Here is a 24,774-nt window from a genome sequence, read left to right as displayed (position 1 = left end):
AATCAGAGACAGCTTTTGAAAGATATTCCCATCCTGAGAATCCCTCATTGTATACATCTAACGCTCTGATGACAATGCTGTTGGCACATCAAGAGCAATTGATGATACATCAGACGAGTTGTAAAACTATCAAAGGAGGCTTAGTGAGAAATCTCAACCTGTTACTGAGAACCTTGGCATGGAAAAAAGCGTCTCAAAATAAAACAGGGTGTGCTCCAGACATGTAATGATTTAAATACTGTAATTGCAACACATTGCTCACTTATCAGCTTAATAATCATTTCTTTTAACAAACCCCTGACAAACTGAACAAATATTAGTGAGAATAACCACAAGGAATAAACAAATACATGGGTAATTAATGCATCTTAATATCAAAATTTAAAAGGATATCTCACACAAAAATAAAAATTCTGTTTACCAATTTCCAAACCCGTATGACTTTATTAAACACGAGAGGATATTTTGAACAAAATGTTTCAACTAAATAACTAAATAAATATATAAGTAAACTTTTTTTTTAAATATCTAATTTTGAGAACATATTAACAGAATTTTCATTTTGAAAGGCACCCGTTCCCCGATCCATCATCAATATTTTTAAATGGTCCTTTGATGTGACAAATACATTTGTGCGACAAAATGCATGTGAAAATAATGATAAAAGTAATGTAATTTTCCAGAAGTATTTCCCAAAAGCATCAGCTACCTAAACTCAAAAAATCAATGTGCAAAATCCTTACTTTTTTATTTACACAAAAAGGTTTCTAGTAGTACTTTAAGGGTACAAATTACTAAGGCGACTACAATGCACCTTTTAGGGGTAAGTAAGGTACAACAGCTCAACATGTTCAGTTATTAAAAAGAGTTGCCATGATACATTCCATAAAAGAGGGAATATACACTCTCCAGCAATGAACAAGCAACACAATTTGGGTCCAAAAGCAGTAAAAGCAATGTCCTTGTCATGAAATATACACATTTACATAGTCATTAACACTGTTCTTAAAACAAGACTCAAAGAAAAGCAAGACGTTTAATATTTTCTACTATTTGTTAAAATGTACAGATATGATATTATACCAAATAATGGTATATTCTAAATCACATTAACTCACCAGGTAAAATCTTTTCTCTGTCCATTTAAAAAGCATTTCTAGTGTCATATGGCTCCAGACATTCTTCAGTGCACCTGATGTAACATATAAACAAAGACAAAGAAAACAGTGTTATTGAGAATATGAAAAGCCCAGCCCCAATCCCCCTCAAATCCATGTCACTCAGGAAACATGGCCTTCCTGCAAACAAGAGGTAGTATGGAGCGGGACAAGGCCACAGGGGCAAGTAGTGGGCTGGAAGGATGTTTTTGTCATTGCTTTGGCCCCTGGTTGGCAGAAACACAGGCAGGCAGACGTCCATCCTCAGGAAAAGAGCCTGTGGAGGAAGTGAAGCTGACGTCACAGTCGCACACAGTCCGCCTGCTGTAGATCAGCACGTGCGCAAAGACAAAGCTATCAGTCACGTAAACACAAAAATATATGGACTTCATCTGATTGTGCTTCAATACTGTGATCAAGCCTTCGGCCTTTGATCTGCAAGGAAAATAAACATATTTTTCCGAGCAAAATGCCTTACTGCCTTTAAATCATATTGTGAAGGCACACGTCCAATAATGACAGTGAAGCAATAACAGGATGTTTACAAAGTTATTCACTTTAAGTGAATGAAACGTAATGGTTGAACCAAATATAACCCGCTGATATGACTTACTAGATTTTTTTGTGTATGTTTGTTTAATCCAGCAGATTGTGAGGGGCTTTAATCGACAGTTAGTAACAATTATAATAGGATGTCCTTTGGTGCCCTGGACAGGTCAGGTGGTGTAAAGGACACAGCTGTAGCTGACATTCAAACACTGGTGGGTTTTGATATCATGTAGTGATGTTCAGACTGCAAGTTTTGCTGTTATAATCAGTGAAGATACTGTTGCAAGTAGAGGCCTTGGAATTTCCTCAGATCCATTGAGAAATGGCTATGATAGATGTTTTGGCTGCCTCTGATATTTCAACTGCCATTAATGCATGTAAAGGTAAAGTATAAATGTCACTCCAATGAACAATACTGTGAATATTTCTATAAGACTTGAATTTTTATTCTTACTATTGTAAGTGTTATTCTTTATTTTGTCAGAATATCCATGGTGGATTTCTTTATTTTTTTTGACTCTTGCAGCAAAGGATTCTTTCAGCCCAAAGACCTTTTTTGCAACAGTAGTCTCCTCCTGAGATAGAGAAGGTCTTTAATATGTTGGACCAGGACAAGAGTGGGTTCATTAAACACGATGAGCTACAGTTGAGTAATTTGCCTAATTACATTTTTCATATGTTTATGAGGCAGCTAGTGACTGAAAAACTGAGTTGCACAATCCTGTGTGATATGATGCGATTGTGTAGTTTTTCAGCTTATTACACGGCTAATACATTTTTTTAATGTGGGAATGAAATATTAATTTGAGTTGAAACTGTTCTTAATCTTAAAGCATTCCACTAAGAAAAAGATAATGCATTTCAATGTACAATACAATTCTTGTTACTTGTAGTAACAAGTCAAACAATACAAGAATAGTCCTCTGACTTCATTTTCAATGCAACTGATAATTGATACACATTTGTAAAACAAAGCAGAGAGTGTGTGATACAAGAGACATAAAAGTAATGGCAGTTTTAGTTACCTGGATGAGTACATTTCAGCCGAATACTCTACATGTTCACTTACTGTATTGTGATTCATTTTCTAGATTGTTTCTGCAGAACTTCTCAAAAGGGGCTCGTGCACTTACAGCAGCTGAAACCAAGGCCTTCCTCGTGGCTGGAGACATGGATGGGGATGGAAAGATTGGCTGGGAAGGTTGGCATCTAAAATATGATAAGTAATGCATAAAAGTAAGAGATTAAACTACATCTTCTGGTTTCCTGTAGAATTTTCAGCCTTTGTTAATGCTTCCTGAGACCAGCTGTGATTGTCAAACAGTATAAAAAAACACTTAGGCCTATTCATTAAGGTGTTGAGTGAAACAGCCTCCTTTAGAGACAAAAGTTTAAGCGTTTTATCTTATTTGCCAGTAATCTGAAACTCTGAAACATTTGCTCCTGTTCATGCCTCCAGCTGTCCCATGAATCTGTTTAGCATCATCTTACTGCATGTATAGAATATATATGGTACAGAGACTGTAAATGGGTTGAGCACACCACCCCTTCCTCCTCAAGAAAAAAAAAACAATATTCTTACACATATATCTCTGGTCAAAAATATCTTACATTAAATGAAATAATAATCGCTAAGAATCTTAAGGAGATAAGTCTTAAAATCCTCCTTGATTTACTGAACTGAACTCCATAAACAAATAAATTGATAGGTTGTGGTAAACAGTATCAAATTATAACAGTACAAGGCTGAATGGGCAAAATATAAAAAAAAAATTAAATATGAGAATTATGGTGCAAAGAATTGCTTTATGTATAAATGACATTGCAAACACTTAGAACATACAGCATGTGTGCTAGCATGTCCAACCTATGTTTCCCATAAGGACTCAGAGCATCCCCTTTTTGAAAGGATAAAAATAGAGCTTTATGACTAGTGGACACTTTTTTTTTTTAACTTTACCTAGCCTAAGCAAATGGTGTCCGTTACAACCCCAGACACAAAAGTATAAAAGCCAGGCCCATGGGTGCTTGGGTAGTCGTCATACATCTGTGGAACAGTTGCCAGCGCAGCACAAAGGTGAGTTTACCAGAGACACCTTGAGGATCATACACCAGGGGTCGATGAATTTCTCTAAACACCATGGAATATAATTAACGGGAAATGGAGGAATAAAATAAGGATGTAAACGGACTTGCAGCAGGACTGAAATTGTGAAAGTACATCTCTTCAATTAACCAAACCGAGGACCATACTTTCTGCTTACTTTCTTGAGTTTTTTGGATGAGCTTGAAATTATTTTTGATTGATTTTTTTTTTGTTGGTGTTTTTCATTTGGCAGTCTCACATGAGCTCACTGAAATCATTTTTTAACTGTAAGAAGAAGTTTAACTCTAATGGGAGAATTGACAGGAATTATGAAAGGGGTTATTTGAAATTACACACTGATGTTACTCTAATTTAGTCAAAATTCAATGTCAGAATTTATCTTAATGCATCATCATCTTGTTTGGGTCTAATTTCCAGATAAATCAAAATGGCATTTGCTGGAATTCTCAAGGACGATGATGTGGCTGCAGCTCTTAAGGACTGCTCTGGTAAGACACATCTGCTATGAACAAAAAAAGCCACAAAACAAAGATAGATTATTGTTTAATTTGCTGATTTTAAATATGGTTTCTGTTTTATGTAATTCCAGCTGCTGACTCCTTCAACTACAAGAGCTTCTTCGCCAAGGTCGGCCTGACCGCAAAGACTCCCGATGACATCAAGAAAGCCTTCTTCGTCATCGACCAGGACAAGAGCGGCTTCATTGAGGAGGATGAGCTGAAGTACGAAAGCAACAGACTTCGAATGATTGAACTCATTCTTTTGCATTTATTATATTATTTTATAAAGGCATATTTCTTAATGTTCTTTTTTTATTCTCCTCAATGTTCCCAGACTGTTCCTGCAGAACTTCGCCGCTGGCGCCAGGGCATTGACTGATGCTGAGACCAAGGCCTTCCTCTCAGCTGGTGACAGTGATGGTGACGGCAAAATCGGAGTTGATGGTAATTAATCTCATATTCATAATATGTATGACTTTATAGCACTGAGGATACAAAACATAAGATAATATATGGTTAAACCATGAATTCTGGTGATGCGATCAAACTTAAAAACTTTTTGTTACAGAACATTTTCAATGCTTGCTTAATAAGTCCTAACATTAACTGATTCGCCATCTTTTATGGATCTTGATTTTGTAGTTACATTTATATTTATATTTAAAGCGGGTCAGCAAACCAACTAGCTGAACCAATAGACCTAATAAAAAGTGCAGTAAATCTTCATGAAAAAAAAAACAATTATTGTTCAGTTTTGTCATATGTAGTAGCCTATAATTGATTGAATGATGTCAAGATAGAAGGTACCTCTAACTTTAAGCTGCTTGAACTGAATGATTTGTTAAAATTAACAGTTGTAGACTTTAACTGTTTTTCTTTATGAATGTCTTTCCACAGAGTTTGCTTTGCTTGTAAAGGCCTAAGCATTCATGGACCCTTGTCTTTGGAACCAGAGCTCTACTTACCTATCATCTTTTTTATATTTATTTATGAATGCCCTGCAAACTCCTCCTTTCAAAGAACGCACGGTCAATGTCTTGAAAAGCTATTTATTATTAATGTTGTTTCATTGCATTGTATGTTCTGTAAAAAAAATTTACCTTCTTTGTGCAAACTTACGATCTCTTTTGCACTTTAAGGAAATAAAAATACATTCGATTTAAAACAACATTCTCTGTTCAATATCTTTCTCTGCATTTTACATATAAAAGAACTGAAGACATCCTAATTTTAACATTTCAAGTGTTAAAACTGTTTGTAGAGTCAGGAATATCTTGACATGGACAGTGCTAAGACTCCATGGTGTAAATGTAGAGGAAGCACAGACATTAACACTTGATTTTTGTAAGCAATATCAATGGTTAGTGAATGCATAGTTGAAATTACAGATATATAAGCAATTTTTTTAATATAAATATGTAACGATCCCTGTCCAACACAGGGACTCACCATGAAGATTTGTACACATGCTCAAATGAATGCCCTCACAATCAACAGGAAGTGAGCTACTGAACCTTGTGCAGGCTACAGGCATCACTTACAGCTCTCAGTGAGCATGTCACTTTATACTCAGATCCCAAAGGCGTATCACACACAACTCGACTGAAGTAAAGCAGGAGAAGTTGACTCTCTGAATACTAACAGCACGTTCAATTGCCATACTATACTGAAAAACTAAACCGAAAATATTACATAGCCAAAGAAAGCTAATATATGAATGTGCACAAACTCTATCTAATAGCATAATCTATCAATAATTCTGATTTTATAAAAATGATGGTAGATATAGTCTTATAGCCTAGTGTCAATAATATTTCATAGATATCTTTCATCATTTTAATCCTGTTAATAAATGCTTTGTCTATTTATTTATTTATTTATTTACATAACTTAAAATTATGTTTGTTTTCATAACTTAAAGAAATGCTAAAAACATGTTTCAAACATTTTCAAAAGTAAATATTAGAAAAAAAAAATTTATAACCAAGAATCACTGTCCCCAATACACCTGTCATTATTATGGGAGATTGAATAGGCCTATTAGAGATGGTAACCTATTAAAGGGATAGTTCACCCAAAAATGATAGGGTAACACTTTACAATAAGGTTCATTAGTTAACATTAGTTAAGTACTTTAGTTAACATGAACTAAGAATGAACAATTCTTCTATAGCATTTATTAATCTTGGTTAATGTTAATTTCAACTTTTACTAATGCATTATTAAATTAAAGGTTGTGCTTGTTAACATTAGATAATTAACATGCATTGTTAATTAATTAATGCATTGTTCATGTTAGTTAATACATTAACTAACATTAACTAATGGAACCTTATTGTAAAGTGTTACCAATGAAAATTCTGTCATCATTTACTCACCCTCATGTCGTTCCAAACCTGTATGAGTTGCTTTCTTATGATATTTTGAAGATTGCTGGTAATCAAACAGTTGATGGTTGCCATTGACTTCCATAGTAGGAAAAAATATATATATACTATGGAGGTCAATGGCAACCACCAACTGATTACCAGCAATAATCAAAATATCTTTTTTTATGTTCAACATATGAAAGCAACTCATACAGGTTTGGAATAACATGAGGGTGAGTAAATGATGACAGAATTTTAATTTTTGGGTGAACTATCCCTTTAATCTTAAGATTTTGTTAATGACGATTTGAGGGTGGCTTTATTGGGTATCAAACATTTTAAAATTTGAGAATTTGAATCTAATTGTAATAATTTTATGGTTTATTTTTATTTTACATTCAGCCCACATTTTACATTTATGCATTTAGCAGAAGCTTTTATCCAAAAGGGGAAAAGAGGAACAAAAGCAGTGCATCAAAGAGCCAACAATATGCATGATTATATACCAGGTTTATTAGACATAATATGGCATTTGTAATTTATTAGACAATAACTGTTACTGTTTATTAGACAATTAGATTAAGGAACAAGCTAGAAAAGAGTTTTGATATATGAAAGTCAAGTCCAAAGCTTAGCGACGTTTTCATTAAACATAATCAATCATTAATAATAATAATAATAATAATAATAATAATAATAATAATAATAATAATAAAAGGTTTCTCTGTAAACAAGGTTCAAATTCAAATCAGACGCTGTTTTATCATTGGTCTAATTCACACAATAGCTAAAAACTTTTTTTTCTTTTTTTTTCTTTTTTTTAAATATATATATCGGCTATGCAGTGGTCAAGAGAAGCGCAAATCCCTATAGAGGTTCAAGAAACAAGGACCAACAGCTAAAATAATCGACTAGCCTATATGTTAATGTCAAATAAAACTGCCCTGTGAGTTGCATTTACCTTATATTTCCAAAGAAAACAAGTAAGGACTGAAAAAAAGTGTTATGGGCTCGTTTGTGATTCACGCGCTTCCTCTTGAAGCTCCAAAGCGTGAGATGATTTGCTTCAGTCACACAAGTGCAGAGCGAACTGTGTTTCTCTTGAGGCAAAATGACCAAAACTCTTCCCGATCATCTTCAGACACAGAGCGCTTTCATCCAAATCAGCATCGTATATTATTAGCCGACGCGATATTAAGGACTTATACATACGTACCTTTTTAAGCATCTTCATTTAAGTGCATATAAATAGAACAGCCTGACTACTGGACAAGTTTTTCTACCAACTGCCCGTCATGCGGTGTCCATTACATTATGCCTTATATTTCGGTTGAGTAGTGGTATATAAGGTGGAAGCCACGGAGCTGGTGCTCACTGCAGTAGCCAGTTTCATCCCTGCGAATCCAAACCCAAACCCTAAAGACAACCAGAGGTGAGTGTCTTCACAGATGAAGCTACAAGAGCTCACAATTTCTTGCAAGGAAAAAAGAAAAACGACAGACAGCAACAGCCATATGACTTCTGGCTAATCTGGAGAGGATGTGTTGATCTATTAAGTCTCGGCCACCTGGCGTGGGAATAATTTGTGTCTTGGAGTTTGGACGTGTTGGGATATCGCTCTTTATTAAGCGGTTTGATTACGCCAGGACTGGGTGGGATTTATCATAACACACTGTGCTTTTAAAGACATATGCAATAAATATGACTACTGTTGACCATTTACCAAAACTATGGGAGCAAATAATTTCTGATGATCTGTTATATGGATGGAGTATTATGAAGTTGTTGTTTTTTTTTTTAATTAAATTGAAATATATGTTTATGTATAATTCTATATACATTCAAATTAATATATACAAACTGAAGTCAAATTAAACCTCTGCCATTTTTTAGGCTAATCATGGCATTCGCTGGAATTCTGAATGATGCTGACATCACTGCAGCCCTGCAGGGCTGCCAAGGTAACTTGCATGTTTCTGGACCTTCCCATTGACCTACAACCTAAAGCGAGAACATCTGTTTCATGTTGTTCCAAACCCGCGTGACTTTCTTCTTTCCGTGGAACACAAAAGGCAGAATGCTATAGGGACTGACAGCCTCAGTCACTATTCACTTTCATGTATGGACTGAGATGCAATGAAAGTGAATGGTGACTGAGACTGTCATTCTGCCTAACATCTCCTTCTGTGCTCCACTGAGGAAAGAAAGTCGTGTGGATTTGGAACAACATGAGGGTGAGTAAATGATGGCAGAATTTTCATTTTAGGGTGTCAACATCAGTGTTAACATCATTCATTAGAGTACGGAGCTTGAAACTGTGGATAAGCAATCATGTTCTTCTTGTAGTCCCGTTTAACTCCACCATTATGCTGAAAATTGATGAAATTACTTTCCAGCTGCTGACTCCTTCGACTACAAGAGCTTCTTCGCCAAGGTTGGTCTGTCTGCCAAGACTCCTGATGACATCAAGAAGGCCTTTGCTGTCATTGACCAAGACAAGAGCGGCTTCATTGAGGAGGATGAGCTGAAGTAAGTCTGGTCTTATAACACATTTTTTATATTAAATAAACTATTTTTTTACTACTTTAAAATAAACTACCTTGAACAAAATACTTAAGGGTGATTGCCTGCTTGTGCTTTTCAGACTGTTCCTGCAGAACTTCTCTGCTGGCGCCAGGGCACTCACTGATGCAGAGACAAAGGCCTTCCTGAAAGCTGGAGACTCTGATGGTGATGGCAAGATTGGAGTTGATGGTGAGGAATTTGCTTCTTGTTGAATATATCAACTGCATATAATTACTGAAATATAATTCCTGCTGCTCCACCACAATGTCTTCTGATGAATTCTTTCTCAATTTTACAGAGTTTGCTGCCCTGGTCAAGGCATAAATGGCACCTGACCAACAACTTTTGCTGACAATCAGTATTGTAACCTGAGATCTCCACTTTTTTATCGGGGTGGCTGATTTTTATACACAATTCTAACTGTCCACTCCCATGCTGCACCCGGTCCACAATGACTGTCAACGTCACACGGTCTTTCACGTTGTAGATATGCATGTTGGTTTCTGTAAAATCTTTGATGCTGTTTTTGGGAAAGGACAATGAGAAAATAAACACTATTTTTCATTTTTGAGTCTGTCCTCTTACTGAGTAAAAATGGCAATTCACTGCCATTTTAGCTTAGCAATTAAAATATATATATATATATATATATAGATCTTATGGGACATTTCATAAAATACTGTTAAATGTTCATTTTTTGCAAGTGAAAAAGAACAAGTCATCTTACAATTTTCAGTGAAAACAGTGTTACGCTTCACATTAGATGTTTATTTATTTATTTTTTATCAGAGTCAGTAGGCTAATGTGTGTTTATTTAACAAAAGAACTCAGGAACTAAACAACCAAAATAGCACAACAAGAACTGACAACGAACAGAAGAAAACACAGAGCTTAAATACACTGAAACAAAACAAGAAACTAAAAGAACATCAAGTGCAAACATTTAAACCATGAGTAACCATGAATACAGACAAAGGAAACTGATCTAGAAACAGTGAAAATTCTAAGTCCAACTAGAGCAAGCACAAAATACAGATGACCTGTTACAATCAGTTAGGTATGTTCCATTTTACACATTATGTTAAATTAATGTTTGTTTGTTGCATATATTAGAAAGTACAGTGTGAACCAAACTGAGCTGTCATTAGGTATCTTGAAGTACAATGTGGCCGCCACTGGGTGGTGTCTGGTGCCATCATTTATATGATTTAAACATGACAGCATTCTCTTAACTAGTGTTTTTTTTTTTTTTTTTTTTTTTTTTTTTTGCATACTTTACTGATTCAAACGACAAAGTAATCTTATCCTAAAAGTGTGCTGTTTATTTTGGATGGGTTTTTTTTATTTATTTGTCATTCGTTTCATTTTTAATTTTTCATTAATGTCAATTGGACTCAACGAAGGACAGCAGAAGACATGTTGGCTGTACTGTACCAACAAATTAGAAAATGTAAATGGATAGATCACTATACCGTAACACTACCACTCAGTTCAGTGACATTAGAGTGTATTGGTTTGTTGGCTAGGTGGCTCCAATGTCTTGTCTTCCCCTTTTCATGACAGGCCAAAGGCACGCAGTAATGCCATTTCTTCATCAATTTATGGTAGATTACTACATGTCTCCTTAATTATCCAAAATAAATAAATAAATAAAAACCTTTAATGCACTTCTTTATTTGATCCATGGCATTACAATATGAAAAAAAAAATTGTGGTGGATTTTGACACAGATGTTTCTATTTAAGTAATCATTTTAACCATTTAATTCTCACACAACAACATTCGTAGTATGTTTATTATCTTTGCTATACATATACTATTTACTTGTAAAATGTTTATTATCTTTGGTACACATATACTATTTACTTTGAATTCTGACTGATTTTCCTGAACAGCAAACGATGCAGAAAAATGTTTGTCTGTAAGCTCAATCATTACTCTGTCAAAGTAAGAGAAAAGTGTCAAGTTGCATGAGTAGATGATTAGTCTCAGTAGATTGCAATCTTGACTACTTATTTAAAACTAAGACAAAGTGAATCTCCTTAAATGTAAAGTTATATTTAAGTTGCAAATTGAACCTTGACATTAAATCAATCATCAGTAAGAATCTTAGTAAGCATGTATTTTTGTGAAAGAGTAAAACTTGAACATCCACATCAAATACAGTATTGTTGTTAATTAACTGGTATGGGGCACAATATACGTGATGATTTTAACTAAATCTTGTGAAACAGATCAAAGGTGATTCACACAAAAGAGGTCAAACAGTTCATAAGAAATACATAACCAATACATGTGATAACTTTTTTATCTTAAGAACATGATTTTATGTTAACTAAGTTAACATTTTAGTGTAATCCTTATTAATATAAATATCCAGTTTTCAGGAGACACATAACCTATCCTTATGTACACACACACATAAATACAAAACATAAATACAAAACATATAAATACAAAACATAAGCATACATAAATTAATTTAAATATCATTTATTTATTTAAATGTCCAATGAAACTGGCACAGGCGATTACAAAAATGTCCAATGCACAACAAAAGTTGTAAACACTTAATTGCTAAAATCATTGTTTACACACATATTTATGCCTTTATATACCTATATATTAGGTATATAAGCCTAAAACACTAGCATACATGAATATTTATTTTTCAATTTAAACTAGCATACATAAACGTAGTCTTTCTCTATCTATCTATCTATCTATCTATCTATCTATCTATCTATCTATCTATCTATCTATCTATCTATCTATCTATGTATGTATACAATAGCACCCTTGGGACTCTCTCTCTCTCTCACGGACACACACACACACGGAGCGTTTCTTTCCAATCAAGTACGCACAATATTACGGCGAAGTGTAGGTAGCTACTTGTCTGTGTGTGGATTCGGTCCGAGGCTCATTTAAATAGTAAAGGATAATTAGTTAGGCAAGAAATTCAAGTCGAGCCTTGCAACACGAATTTGATACACGCACAGGTAACCCAAGCATCTCTCATTGTCCGTCCCATTAGCATGTACACATATATAAGTTGTCAGTGGATGAGAGGCGCAATCACACTCAGCCTTACCTCTACTCTGGATCAGCGCGAGGAGAAATCTTCACAGGTCAGATGCGGCTTTCCGCTTACCATCAAATATCACATAGAAACTCTTACACTTTATCACCATGGTCCCGGCTATCCGCACATGTGTTCTGGATTTATACTAAATTCGTTTAAAGTTCGAAGTCTTTTATTTCAGCAGTAGGAGAGTGACAGAAAGTAGATAAGAATAAATAGGATGTTGTAGTGTAAAAATGCGCGATGATGATTTGGAAACGTTACAAATGATCTGCACATTTAATGTCTCTTTAATTTTGATGTTGCTCTAATTTATGTGAATATAATTCATTTTAATTAAATTATTTTAATCTTTTTCATTTCTATTTAATCTATATATATATATATATTAAAAAATGTGTACAAATACATAATTAGAATAATTTTAGTAATAAATAATAAAGATTAAGAAAATAAACATATAACAAAATATAAAGGGAAAAAATGTTTTTTTTTTCCAACAGTTTGAAAATGTCACTTACTTCCATCCTCTCGGCTGATGCCATTGAAAATGCTGTCAAAGACTGCCAAGGTATGTATTAAATAATTAATAATGATAAATAATAATAATAAACACATTTTAATTGTCTCATGTTGAGACAATGATGACAATATTGCTCATGTTGCTTTTTCTCCAACAGCTCCAGACTCCTTCTGTTATAAAAAGTTCTTCCAACTTTGTGGCCTGAGCCAGAAAAGTCCCCAAGAGGTGAAGGATGTCTTCCGCATCATAGATGATGATGACAGTGGATTTATTGAGGAGGCTGAGCTCAAGTATGTCATTTTGGCTGGTATTGAATTCATGTGTAATACATCACAAACAATGATGTAATGTAATTTCAATGATAAAGCCACAAAATCTACAGATACAAAGCCATAGACTATGTTGTTGTGATTTCATGTTACTCGAGGCACAGTTCCTAAAGCTTTTATGGCTTCAATATGTTGCCTTGTTGTTCAGTGCGATCAGAGAAAACACGTCTAATGCTAAAAATACTATGCTCGTAATAGACATACATGAAATCCGGTGCATAAAGAGAATTACTTCTGCTAAAGTGTTACATTAAATGACCATGTCTTACCTGATAATACCAGAGTTCCATTTAAACTAAGTCCATCTCAAATGTAATCCATGGAGATGCTGTCATTATGGGGATTTTTTTCTTTTCTGTCCCTGCTCTATGAGATTTATCAGCATTATGTAATGACATCAGCAGAACTAGAACCCAGGGCTGGAGAGATGACATTCACAACAGTCCTTTGAAGGGTTTCATTTTTAGCTCACATTTTAGCCAGGACAGGTAAAAGAGATCATATTTGATCATTTGCCTGATGAGTTCAGCTGTATGTGGCTGAAAAAAAAACTGATGCGTAGAAAAAGATCTAAAATGCTGAGCTGCTTGGATTAGGAGAGTCGACCGTTGTGAATCACTTCATTCTTCTCATCAATGGATTTGTGTGAATCAGGTTCTTTCTCCAGCGATTTTTCCCAGGGGCACGAACTCTGACAGAAAAGGAGATTAAGAGCCTCCTTACAGCTGCAGATGATGATAGCGATGGCCGAATTGGAGTAGATGGTAATGTTTTCTTATTAGATTGTGTTGTTTTTTTAAATTCTTATTTATTGTGTTTTATGCATCTACATGTTCTACCATTTTATATGCACAGTTAATAAGATTTCAGATTTATGTCCCTTTAAATGGTGAGAAAAGAGTATTTTTTTGTCATTTTATGTCCTTTGCTTGTCTGTTATGTCATTTTCTCTGATCATTACTCAAAGATGTGCAAGATTTAATAGCTGTCTTATATCATGGAAACTCTAGTGAAGAAAAAAAAACTATAACTGCATTGCGTAAGAGGATCAAAGATCAGGGTCACCTTAAATTATTTCAATCCTGAGTAACAGTCATGCACACACTGAGACAATACAAAGTCAAAAAGCTGCATGTAAATTACTGAGAAAAAGAGATCAGAGTACAACCGTCTCCTTATTCACTGAATTTTTGTTTAAACTGATCAATCACCTCTTTAGCACACGTTGAAACACATGGGAGAGCTATACATTAAAGTTTTGTTTTGGACTAAAATCAGTTTATTATAATATCATAGTCTAAATTATTTTACTATATTTTAAATTCTGATGTTCCTCTCTCTCTACAGAGTTCCAGACTATGGTGTTATCCTGAAAAACTCCCTCAGCTATAAGCACTGAAACCTCATCTTTCATTTTACTTTTTACACCTGATTTCTTTTCAAAAAAGAAGAATCAGCACATAAAGTAAATGTACTTGACTTTTGAATACTTGTGTCTTGTTTTGTTGTCCCACGTTCACCCCAAATGACCAATGACAAAACTGTTCAGGGAAAATAAAAGTCACTAAACCGATGCGTCTGCTTTACTGTGTTTTGAATCTGCTTTATATTAATGCACATATAATTTAAGATATACTTATGCTGATACAGTGGATTATGTGATATTTGCATACAAGTTGCAGCTTTTCTTTACAAGACAACCACTAGCATAGACTGGAAACTATTTCTAATGATACTGTTTCTACTGTCTTATGTTTAGCTTTGAACTACAATTTATTCATCTGTGCACTACACATACGCAAAAAAACAAAGAAAATGAACAAACCCGATTTCAAAATAGTTGGGACACTGTACAAATTGTGAATAAAACAGAATACAATGATGTGGAAAATTTCCATATTTTATTCAGAATACAACATAGATGACATCAAATGTTTAAAATGAGAAAATGTATCATTTTAAGGGAAAAATTTATTTTAAATTTCGTGGCATCAACACATCTCAAAAAAGTTGGGACAAGGCCATGTTTACCACTGTGTGGAACCCCTCTTCTTTTTATAACAGTCTGCAAACGTCTGGGGACTGAGGAGAAAAGTTGCTCAAGTTTAGGAATAGGAATGTTGTCCCATTCTTGTCTAATACAGGCTTCTAGTTGCTCAACTGACTTAGGTCTTCTTTGTCGCATCTTCCTCTTTATGATGCGCCAAATGTTTTCTATGGGTGAAAGATCTGGACTGCAGGCTGGCCATTTCAGTACCCGGATCCTTCTTCTACGCAGCCATGATGTTGTAATTGATGCAGTATGTGGTCTGGCTAGGGCTGGGCGATATGGCCTAAAAAAAATCCCCGATTTTTTCACCAAAAATCCGATTTACGATTTAAATTTTTTTTTTTTTTTTTGCCCCCCCCCCCCCCCCCACAATATTCAAATGACAAAGAAATTGTTCAAAACACGTTTTAATATAATTCATTCTTTATTATTTACCAGTCAAATTTATAACTGAGAAGATGATTTTTTAAAATTTTTATTTAATACTAGCCCATCATGCATCTAATCATCCACTCGGCGTTAAGAACTGTTAAAATTAAAATTGGCAACTACGCAGTGAGTCATTTTTTCTTATATAAATTATTTGTAAATAGAGCAGACACTGTCTAACTACACTGGACGCGAGAGTTGTCGTGCTGCGCCCATGGCTGCGCCCCGCTGTGCTAAAAGTCTATCTAAACTTGACCTCACACTACAGTTGCAAATCATCTGAACGTAGTGTCAGAACATTTTGTCATAAATAGAACGAGCATCAGTTTACTGATGGGGATCGTGTCGCATCACGCCGCGTCCAGTTTAGACAACATCACTGGGTTCTATTGTCTTTTGTCGGATCGCACCACTCATGCCCGGTGTAGACATCGCATGCGTTTTTTAAATGGGTTATGTTACAGCCCTGCTTGTTTTTAATTTTTTTATTAAATATCTGTATTGACTGCATGATCATATCATCGTATTATTTACTGCCATGCGAGTCACAAAAGTAAAGCTTGGTGAGCCGTGCAATGAGCATTGCTGCAGGTTGCTTTTTGGCGGATATGCTGTGCTTGTGCTGCCGCGGTCTTGTTCATTTTGTAGGGCAAAACATCTCTCTCACTCGGTAGCGGAGTATGTGAGTGGAGTGGAGCGGCAACTATTTCCCTCCGCGTTCCTAGTATTTAATAATCACTCCACGCTCACTGATACCAGAAACACCGCTCCGCCTTCGCTCCGTGGCTAAAGTATTTCAGTATGTTTGAAATGTTATGTTAATAACATAGCCTATATTAAAATAAAAAGTAAATAAAAATAACAGTAGGGTTTCAAAGTGGCTTAGGCTATTGTGTGCAAACTTTTTTTTCCTACCACATGCCAAACTAATGACATTGTCAGCATTAAAAGGTATAATTGCTGCTTTCTGCTGTGCAAATTTTGTTTGTAATGAAAATAGCAGTTCATTTTCGTCAGTTATTTTATCTACAGATCGGTGCATTTCTTACAGATTTCAAAATCAGATAAAGATGAAGTATTGTAAGATTACATTTGTTTGAATGCATTATTGCGAAAGCGATTGCGTGTGAATGTGCTGTATCTGTTTAAATCATGCTTTAAACCAGAAATATTCAGTAAAAAAGAAAAGACAAACTCCTTGAGAACTAGCCTATAACTTCCCGCTCGGTTATTGCCGTCATTATAATCTTCTGATTTGAGAGATTCATCTGTATCAAGCTATAGCTAAATATGTTTAACGTGAATTATTGCTAAATATGCAGTTATATTACAGGCCACTGGCATGAATTGTACTCGTGATGGAGCAGTGGAGGGGCGCTCTTGGAGGGAGTAAAAACCACGATGCTCTGACTTTTAAAAAAAACCCGTGCCTCGCTCCAGTCAAAATCACACCGCTCTACTCAGCGCTCCGGAGAAACATACTTTGCTCGGCAGCATGTCTTTATGGCAAACGCACGGAGGAGGGTTGAGCCCAATCGGAACTCGGTGGATGTTAAAAAGAAAACCGATTTTCATTCAAACAAACCGATGTAAACTACACATTCAAGTTAATCGATAAAATCGATTTATCGCCCAGCCCTAGGTCTGGCATTGTCATGTTGGAAAATGCAAGGTCTTCCCTGAAAGAGATGACGTCTGGATGGGAGCATATGTTTTTCTAGAACTTGGATATACTTTTCAGCATTGATGGTGCCTTTCCAGATGTGTAAGCTGCCCATGCCACACGCACTCATGCAACCCCATACCATCAGAGATGCAGGCTTCTGAACTGAGCGCTGATAACAACTTGGGTTGTCCTTGTCCTCTTTAGTCCGGATGACACGGCATCCCAGTTTTCCAAAAAGAACAGTTTTCCACTTTGCCACAGTCCATTTTAAATGAGCCTTGGCCCAGAGAAAACGCCTGCACTTCTGGATTATGTTTAGATATGGCTTCTTTTTTGACCTATAGAGTTTTAGTCAGCAACGGCGAATGGCACGGTGGATTGTGTTCACCAACAATGTTTTCTGGAAGTATTCCTGAGCCCATGTTGTGATTTCCATTACCGTAGCATTCCTGTATCTGAGACTAAGGGCCCGAAGATCACAGGCATCCAGTATGGTTCTCCGACCTTGACCCTTACGCACAGAGATTGTTCCAGATTCTCTGAATCTTTAGATGATATTATGCACTGTAGATGATGATAACTTCAAACTCTTTGTAATTTTTCTCTGAGAAACTCCTTTCTGATATTGCTCTACTATTTTCGCCACAGCATTGGGGGAATTGGTGATCCTCTGCCCATCTTGACTTCTGAGAGACACTGCCACTCTGAGAGGCTCTTTTAATACCCAATCATGTTACCAATTGACCTAATAAGTTGCAAATTGGTCCTCCAGCTGTTCCTTATATGTACATTTAACTTTTGCTACCTGTCCCAACTTTTTTGGAATGTGTAGCTCTCATGAAATCGAAAATGAGCCAATATTTGGCATGACATTTCAAAATGTCTCACTTTCAACATTTGATATGTTATCTATATTCTATTGTGAATAAAATATAAGTTTATGAGATTTGTAAATTATTCCATTCCTTTTTTCTCACAATTTGTGCAGTGTCCCAACTTTTTTGGAATCGGGTTTGTATTTTTCTTCTACATACGCAGTACATCTGAAAAACTGTGGACTGTAACATTCAATGACCCTGAAAAAGTTAATAACTACCATAAAATGGGAACAAACAGTCAAGTAAAGCCAATCTCGATCTCATATAGAAAGCAAGTTACACCTGTTTACACATTTCAATATTGCTATTTTACACTTACAATTATATGTCTGCAGTGGTAAATAGAGATATGTGCTGTGAATGATTGAATGATTGTTGTTACAAGTAAATGCAGTATACTAAGAATGTTCTAAAGTCCTTACATGACTTACTTTAGATTGTTACGGTGACCAATATGTCAAATGACACCTGATGTTCTCAGCAAACCTTTGAAGTTCAATAATAATAATAATAATAAAACAAATGAATGCACCTTCAAAGAAATCAAAATTTTACATTTGATATGCAGTGTAATATTTCACAAATGTGTGGTTCTAGCAGCATGGATGAAGATGTCATAGCATCCGATATACATAGATTTTTGTAGAGTTATTTCATTTTGGTTCTGTGTTTATATTTGTAAGCAGTTCATTTTATTCATTGATCATTCTAATTAATAAATACAAAATAGCTCACCGCAGAATATAAACCCTCAAATCCTAGATGCAACCAAAGCCTTAAAACAAGGGAGTTCAAATGTAAAGCAGACTAAGTAGGCACAAAAGGTACAGACATTGAGAGCAGGTATAAGTTTCAGTGAAGAGGGCCTCTCAGTACTGAATGACAAGGATATCCCACTCAGGTTACCGTTTAGCCCATTAGAACAATGGAATTAAAAATGCTGCATCAATCCTGGCTTCTGATTATCCCCTCTCTGCACTGAAGCCAGAGACCAAAATGAGTCAGGCAAACATGTGCCTTAATGGCATCAGCTCCACCAAGATAATCCCAGTGTGCATGCATGACCCAATATGTTAGATTTAACAAACAACTAATGGGGGAGCTTACACTGTTATTATGCTACGAAGCTTATTCTCCATATTATTCAGCCAGAGGTAACATGTTCAAATGTTAGTATTATTTCACTTGCAACTTTCCATTTACAAGCCAATATCCGCAACCACTGCCATGGTTACAGGAGATATCCATGTGATATTCTCAGCACAGTTATTCAAAATTCCAGCCTGTTTGCATATAAAATATACACTGAAAGCATATGAGAAACAGCTTTCGAGTAACAGTTGACTGAACATATTGTTAACTATTACACATATTGATAGCTCATGCACACACACACTCAGTCTCAACTGGCACATAGAAGGTTCAATTACAGTATGAATTATGATAACCAATCTGTTAACCAACAGTGGATGGTTTCCAAGAATTGTCTGAGGGTAACTTAGTTGACAGAGTTGACAATCAAGCTGGCAAGTTGACAGTCAGTTAATATACGTCTTGATACTAGGTATTGAAAAATAAAGAGGATACTTATAAAAATGTGTTCAAAATGTCCACCACATGAAAATAACTTAATATGATGCTGGTCATATGGTAATGTGATAAACCATTTTTTGGTTGTTTGGTATTTATGAATTCATTTGAATTGGGACATTTTTCCCCAGTTATCTCAGTGGTAAAAAGTATCCAAATTTTCACCCCTGAATTTAATATTTATTATTATTGTTATTATTATTATCAATATTTTGAACTTGAGACCCACTACAGGAACACGGTTTTAAAGGTACAGGCAACTTAAAGATAACTGAAATGGTGCACAAATTATTTATGTGAGCCTACAGTTTGCTTTTCCTTATGATGTTTCTGAAGAAAATTGTTAGAAAAAAATATAATAATCATCAATGGATGTGAAATGTAACCTAAACTGTGAAATCATTCTGCAGTTTCCCTTACTGGAAATCGTTTTGAAAAAAAATGCTTGCTTGGTTATTTTACTGGAATGGTCTGAAAATCATTTGAATACATTTTATGAGAAACAACAGTTAAAAAGTATCACAAGACTCTCAAAATTATGGAGCTTAAAATATGACAAAACTATTTGAATTTGAATTGTGTAAATTTGAATTATTGAAAAGTGTCATTTAACTTTAATTTTTTTTTACTTGAATATTGAACATTTGAAATTTAACAAAATTGAATTTTTTTTATGGCAGAGTTTTATAGACATGCATTTTCAAACAGCAGATTTATTGTTCAGAATTCTGCAAATATCCAGTTTTAAAATACAGCTTCAAGTTTTCAAGATGAAGAAGAAATTCAGAACATCAAATTCAATATTCTAAAGTTCAAAATGCAGAAATTCAGATCGCACAGAAAGGAGGTCAGAGATCCTCCACAGGGAAGAGTAGATGATCTCCAAAAAGTCGAATGAAGCATTCTGGCAAATTACTACGGTGACCGGTGTTATGATCTTGTAAGTTCATTAAAGAAAACAGCTTCACAATAGAAAGGCAACGTTTGTAGTTTATTAGCGGTTACAACTGTGACGTGCTGCCACCACGCACACTCCCAGGGCATCTCTCCCATACTGCACATGCACAGACATATATCACTAAAACCACTCCGGGTTCCAATTACTATAATCATTACATCTTCCTTTTTTTTTTTTTTTTTTTTTTTTTTTTTTAAACCAAATGACAATCATACATCTTAAACACACTTAACACAATTCATAAAGAACATAATTTACACACTACTAAAATATACAATAAATATTTCAGCATGTTTCAATTATTTCATCATGTGTTGATAAATCTCTTAGCATGTTTCAATAAGTCTCTCAGGGCATTTCCGTACCCGAACAGATCTTCTCAGAGGTATCTCAGTCTTTTCAACTTGCTCTGTTTGTTCCGACTCAGCAGACACATCTGTCAACAAATGTTGACGATTCCTCCTTAACACAACACCACTTGACATTTCAACATTGTAAGATCTTGGTTGAATTTGTTCAAGTACAACGCCTTTCTGACTCCACAGATTGGATCTATCTTTGAGTCTAACCTCCTCGCCAACACAAAGCTCAGGCAACTGACGAGTTCTTTTATCATAATAGGTCTTCTGCTTAGCCCTCTGATATTCTTTGTATTTCTTGACTTTCTTACCATGTTGTGTTGACAATAGATTCTCCGACACAGGCAGATTAGAACGAAGACGTCAACCCATCATAAGATATGCTGGGGAATATCCACATTCAAGAGGTGTACTACGATAAACAAGCAGTCCCATGTAAAAACTACTTCCATCATCTCTTGTCTTTTGCATTATTCTCTTTACTATTCCAACAGACTTTTCCACAAGACCATTGGACTGCGGAAAATTTGGACTAGAAGTTGTATGTCTAAAATCCCATTCTTCTGCAAAAGTACGAAAGCCAGCATTAATAAACTGAGGGCCATTATCAGGTAAAGACTTCCTTTGGTACTCCATGTCGAGCAAAAATTGACTTCATGCATGAGATAACATTTTCTGCCGTAATTGTACTTAACATACACACCTCAGGATACAATGAGTAATAGTCAGTAACCAAAAGGTAATTTTTCCCATGACACGTAAAGATGTCTGCTCCTACTTTTTGATATGGTCTTTCAGGTACTGGATGTGATTGTAGAGGCTCTCTTGGATTATTATATTGATGTTTAATACACGTCTGGCATTTTGACACAGCAGTTATAATATCTTGATTAATTCCAGGCCAATACATGACCTCACGAGCTCTCTTCTTACACTTCTCAATGCCTAAATGGCCTTCATGGATTTTCTCCAACATCTTATTCCTGAGACTTCTGGGAATCACTGTTTTGTTTCCTTTATACAAAATGTCATTACAAACAGACAATTCATCCTTACAGTTCCAAAACTCGTACACCTCTGCAACACAGCTTTGTTTTTTATCTGGCCAACCATCCATGACATATTTTTTCACCTGTTGGAGCACTTGATCTCGTTCCGTCTCTTTACCAATTAACTTCAACTTGGAGTCAGCGACAGGCAAGGTTTCCAGAACCATGTTTACATATACTTGAATATCCTCAGTCAATTTTCCACTAGATGAAGAAGTTGGATCAACAGCTCTGGACAGGGTGTCAGCCACAAACATTAATTTTCCTGGTGTATAACACACACTTAATGCATAACGTTGTAATTTAATCATCATCCTTTGAATTCTTAAAGGGCAATTGTTTAACGATTTTTTAAACAACGCAATCAATGGCTTATGATCAGTCTCCACATAAACGGATTGTCCTGCCACAAACTGATGAAACCTCTCACAAGCAAAGGTAATGCCAAGCAATTCTTTTTCAATTTGTGCATACCTGCACTCTGCATCATTCATCGAACGCGAGGCATATGCAACAGGTTGCCAGGCTCCATCATAATTCTGAAGCAGTACCGCTCCAAGTCCTGTCTGTGAGGCATCAGCTGAAATTTTAATGGAGCGTTCAGGATCATAAAATTTCAAAATTGGCTCTTTTGTTAAAATCACCTTCAAATCTTGCCATGCCGCTTCTTGATTATAACTCCACTCCCAGTCATTTTTTTTCTCTATCAGCCATCTCAGTGGTGCTATTTTTTCAGACAGATTAGGGATAAATTTACTCATGTAATTCAGCATTCCCATGAACCTCTGGACATCCTTCTTACATTGTGGTCTAGGCATATGTTCAATTGCAGAAACCTTCATGGGATCTGGTCGCACTCCCTCACTACTGACAATATCACCAAGAAAGGTTAACTCTGTTACTCCAAATTGGCACTTTTCTCTATTCAACTTCAAGTTTGCACTTCTTGTTGCTTCTAAAACTTTCCTTAGCCTTGCGTCATGCTCTTCTTTTGAAGCTCCCCAAACAATTATATCATCCATTGATGTATCAACACCATCCATGTGTTCATATATCATATGTACCGTTTTATGATATACCTCAGGAGCTGAAGCAATTCCAAAACAATATCTTCCATATGGGGTGTTAAAAGTGCATAACTTCGAGCTAACATCATCCAACCTCAACTGCCAAAATCCTGAAGATGCATCGAGTTTGCTGAAATATTTAGCATTTGCAAATTGTGCCATAATCTCTTCACGTGTTGGAAGCTTAAAATGCTCTCTCCTAATAGCTCTGTTCAAATCTCTGGGATCAAGACAAATCCTCAACTTTCCATTCTTCTTATCAACGATCACCAAGGAACTAACCCATTCAGTGGGCTCATCAATTTTCCGTACCACCCCTAGACTCTCCATTCTGTCCAGTTCTTCCTTTAATTGTTGTTTAAGTGCAAACGGTACTTTTCGACATGGATGGACAACTGGTGGGACGGTTTCATCTACTTGGATGTTGTGCACTCCTGGCAAGCAACCCAAGCCTTTAAACACATCCTCATATTCTCTTAAGACGGAGTCATATTCAGAATTATTGGTCTCTTCAACAACTAACACTCTTCTCACCAAATTCAGTCGCTCACAAGCAGCCAAGCCTAAAAGTGCTGGAACTTCCTTTGGCACCACCACAAATGACAAATGATGCGCCTTATCCTTATATTGCACTTTCACAACACATTTTCCTTTCACTGGTATATCTGTTCCAGAATATCCAGTTACTTTCACTTTAACAGGGTGCAATTTTGGCCTTGGTTTCAACTTGCTAAACTCCACTTCCGACATTATATTCACTTGGGCTCCTGTATCCAGCTTACAGGCAATTGTGTAATCGTTAATTTGTAGATGTACAATCCAGTCTTTCTGATCACTTTCACAGTCGGTTACTGCATCAACATAAAATTCTTCCACTTCACTCTCAGTAATTGCATTCACTTGGTTAAAAGATCTCTTGCTTTTACAACAACGTGCATAATGATTATTTTTATCACATTTGTTGCACTTTTTACCATAAGCTGGACATTTTCTAGGCGGATGTTGCATCCCACACCGATCACATATTCGTTGACGCTTCTCATCTGTACCTCTGCCCCTTTCACTGAACATTGAATTCTTTACACTTCCACTAGGTAGTGTCTGATATTTCTTTACAACATCCACAGTACAGGTCTCATTTAACAATTCTTTAGCTTGTGTCTTTACAGTTTCCGCTGCTCTGCAAAGCAAAAGCGCCTTCTCCAAATCCAAATCTTGTTCCCTGAGCAATCGCTCCCTCAACCCATTATCAGGTATTCCACACACAATTCTGTCTTTTATTAGAGAATCTGTCAACTCACCAAACTCGCACGTTTTACTCCTATGTCTCAACTCCGTCACATATTGATCAATGGTTTCTCCAATTCTCTGCATACACGTGAAAAATCGATGCCTTTCATAAGTAACATTCCTCTTCGGGATACAAAACGCTTCAAATTTATCCATTATTGGCTGCAACTTCAAACTCTCCCCTTCTTCAAAAGTGAAATTATTATATACCTCCAATGCTTCATCACCCACCACATGAAGAAACAATGACGCTT

At 35.7% G+C, this 24,774-nt stretch overlaps 3 protein-coding genes and 1 pseudogene across 4 annotated transcripts; all 4 read left to right on the top strand.

Annotated features, from left to right (window-relative positions):
- Positions 1-1,455: 1,455 nt before the first annotated feature.
- Positions 1,456-3,248, top strand: LOC109100280 (annotated as a pseudogene).
- Positions 3,249-3,651: 403 nt separating this feature from the next.
- On the top strand, positions 3,652-5,481 carry LOC109100277 (parvalbumin-2-like). Of its 2 annotated transcripts, XM_019113768.2 has the most exons (5): positions 3,657-3,783; positions 4,231-4,301; positions 4,403-4,535; positions 4,648-4,757; positions 5,211-5,481. In XM_019113768.2, exons 2-5 carry the CDS (start codon positions 4,241-4,243, stop codon positions 5,234-5,236), a joined length of 330 nt encoding a protein of 109 aa, XP_018969313.1. In that variant the 5' UTR covers positions 3,657-3,783; positions 4,231-4,240; the 3' UTR covers positions 5,237-5,481. The 2 variants fall into 2 exon arrangements, 1 of the variants encoding a protein (XP_018969313.1); XR_006161332.1 differs by having other exon boundaries at positions 3,652-3,783; positions 4,403-4,757; positions 5,211-5,332.
- A 2,496-nt stretch (positions 5,482-7,977) lies between these two features.
- LOC109100278 (parvalbumin alpha-like) lies at positions 7,978-9,811 on the top strand. Its single transcript, XM_019113769.2, has 5 exons — positions 7,978-8,114; positions 8,576-8,643; positions 9,079-9,211; positions 9,327-9,436; positions 9,546-9,811. Exons 2-5 carry the CDS (start codon positions 8,583-8,585, stop codon positions 9,569-9,571), a joined length of 330 nt encoding a protein of 109 aa, XP_018969314.1. The 5' UTR covers positions 7,978-8,114; positions 8,576-8,582; the 3' UTR covers positions 9,572-9,811.
- A 2,449-nt stretch (positions 9,812-12,260) lies between these two features.
- On the top strand, positions 12,261-14,757 carry LOC109100350 (parvalbumin, thymic CPV3-like). Its single transcript, XM_019113815.2, has 5 exons — positions 12,261-12,378; positions 12,836-12,903; positions 13,013-13,145; positions 13,839-13,948; positions 14,532-14,757. The coding sequence occupies exons 2-5, from the start codon at positions 12,843-12,845 to the stop codon at positions 14,555-14,557; spliced, it is 330 nt and encodes a 109-aa protein (XP_018969360.1). The 5' UTR covers positions 12,261-12,378; positions 12,836-12,842; the 3' UTR covers positions 14,558-14,757.
- Positions 14,758-24,774: the final 10,017 nt, after the last annotated feature.

Source organism: Cyprinus carpio, chromosome A12 (genome assembly GCF_018340385.1).
Source record: "Cyprinus carpio isolate SPL01 chromosome A12, ASM1834038v1, whole genome shotgun sequence".
Lineage (NCBI taxonomy): Eukaryota > Metazoa > Chordata > Actinopteri > Cypriniformes > Cyprinidae > Cyprinus > Cyprinus carpio.
Note: the sequence above shows the minus strand (reverse complement) of the source record. Positions and strands in the feature narration are given on the sequence as shown.

Coding starts and splice junctions, on each gene's coding strand:
- LOC109100277 (XM_019113768.2), top strand. CDS start 4,241: ATGGCATTTGCTGGAATTCTCAAGGACGATGATGTGGCTGCAGCTCTT. Junction 4,536..4,647: donor ATTGAGGAGGATGAGCTGAA/GTACGAAAGCAA, acceptor CAATGTTCCCAG/ACTGTTCCTGCAGAACTTCG. Junction 4,758..5,210: donor CGGCAAAATCGGAGTTGATG/GTAATTAATCTC, acceptor GTCTTTCCACAG/AGTTTGCTTTGCTTGTAAAG.
- LOC109100278 (XM_019113769.2), top strand. CDS start 8,583: ATGGCATTCGCTGGAATTCTGAATGATGCTGACATCACTGCAGCCCTG. Junction 8,644..9,078: donor AGCCCTGCAGGGCTGCCAAG/GTAACTTGCATG, acceptor ATTACTTTCCAG/CTGCTGACTCCTTCGACTAC. Junction 9,212..9,326: donor ATTGAGGAGGATGAGCTGAA/GTAAGTCTGGTC, acceptor TGTGCTTTTCAG/ACTGTTCCTGCAGAACTTCT.
- LOC109100350 (XM_019113815.2), top strand. CDS start 12,843: ATGTCACTTACTTCCATCCTCTCGGCTGATGCCATTGAAAATGCTGTC. Junction 12,904..13,012: donor TGCTGTCAAAGACTGCCAAG/GTATGTATTAAA, acceptor TTTCTCCAACAG/CTCCAGACTCCTTCTGTTAT. Junction 13,146..13,838: donor ATTGAGGAGGCTGAGCTCAA/GTATGTCATTTT, acceptor TGTGTGAATCAG/GTTCTTTCTCCAGCGATTTT.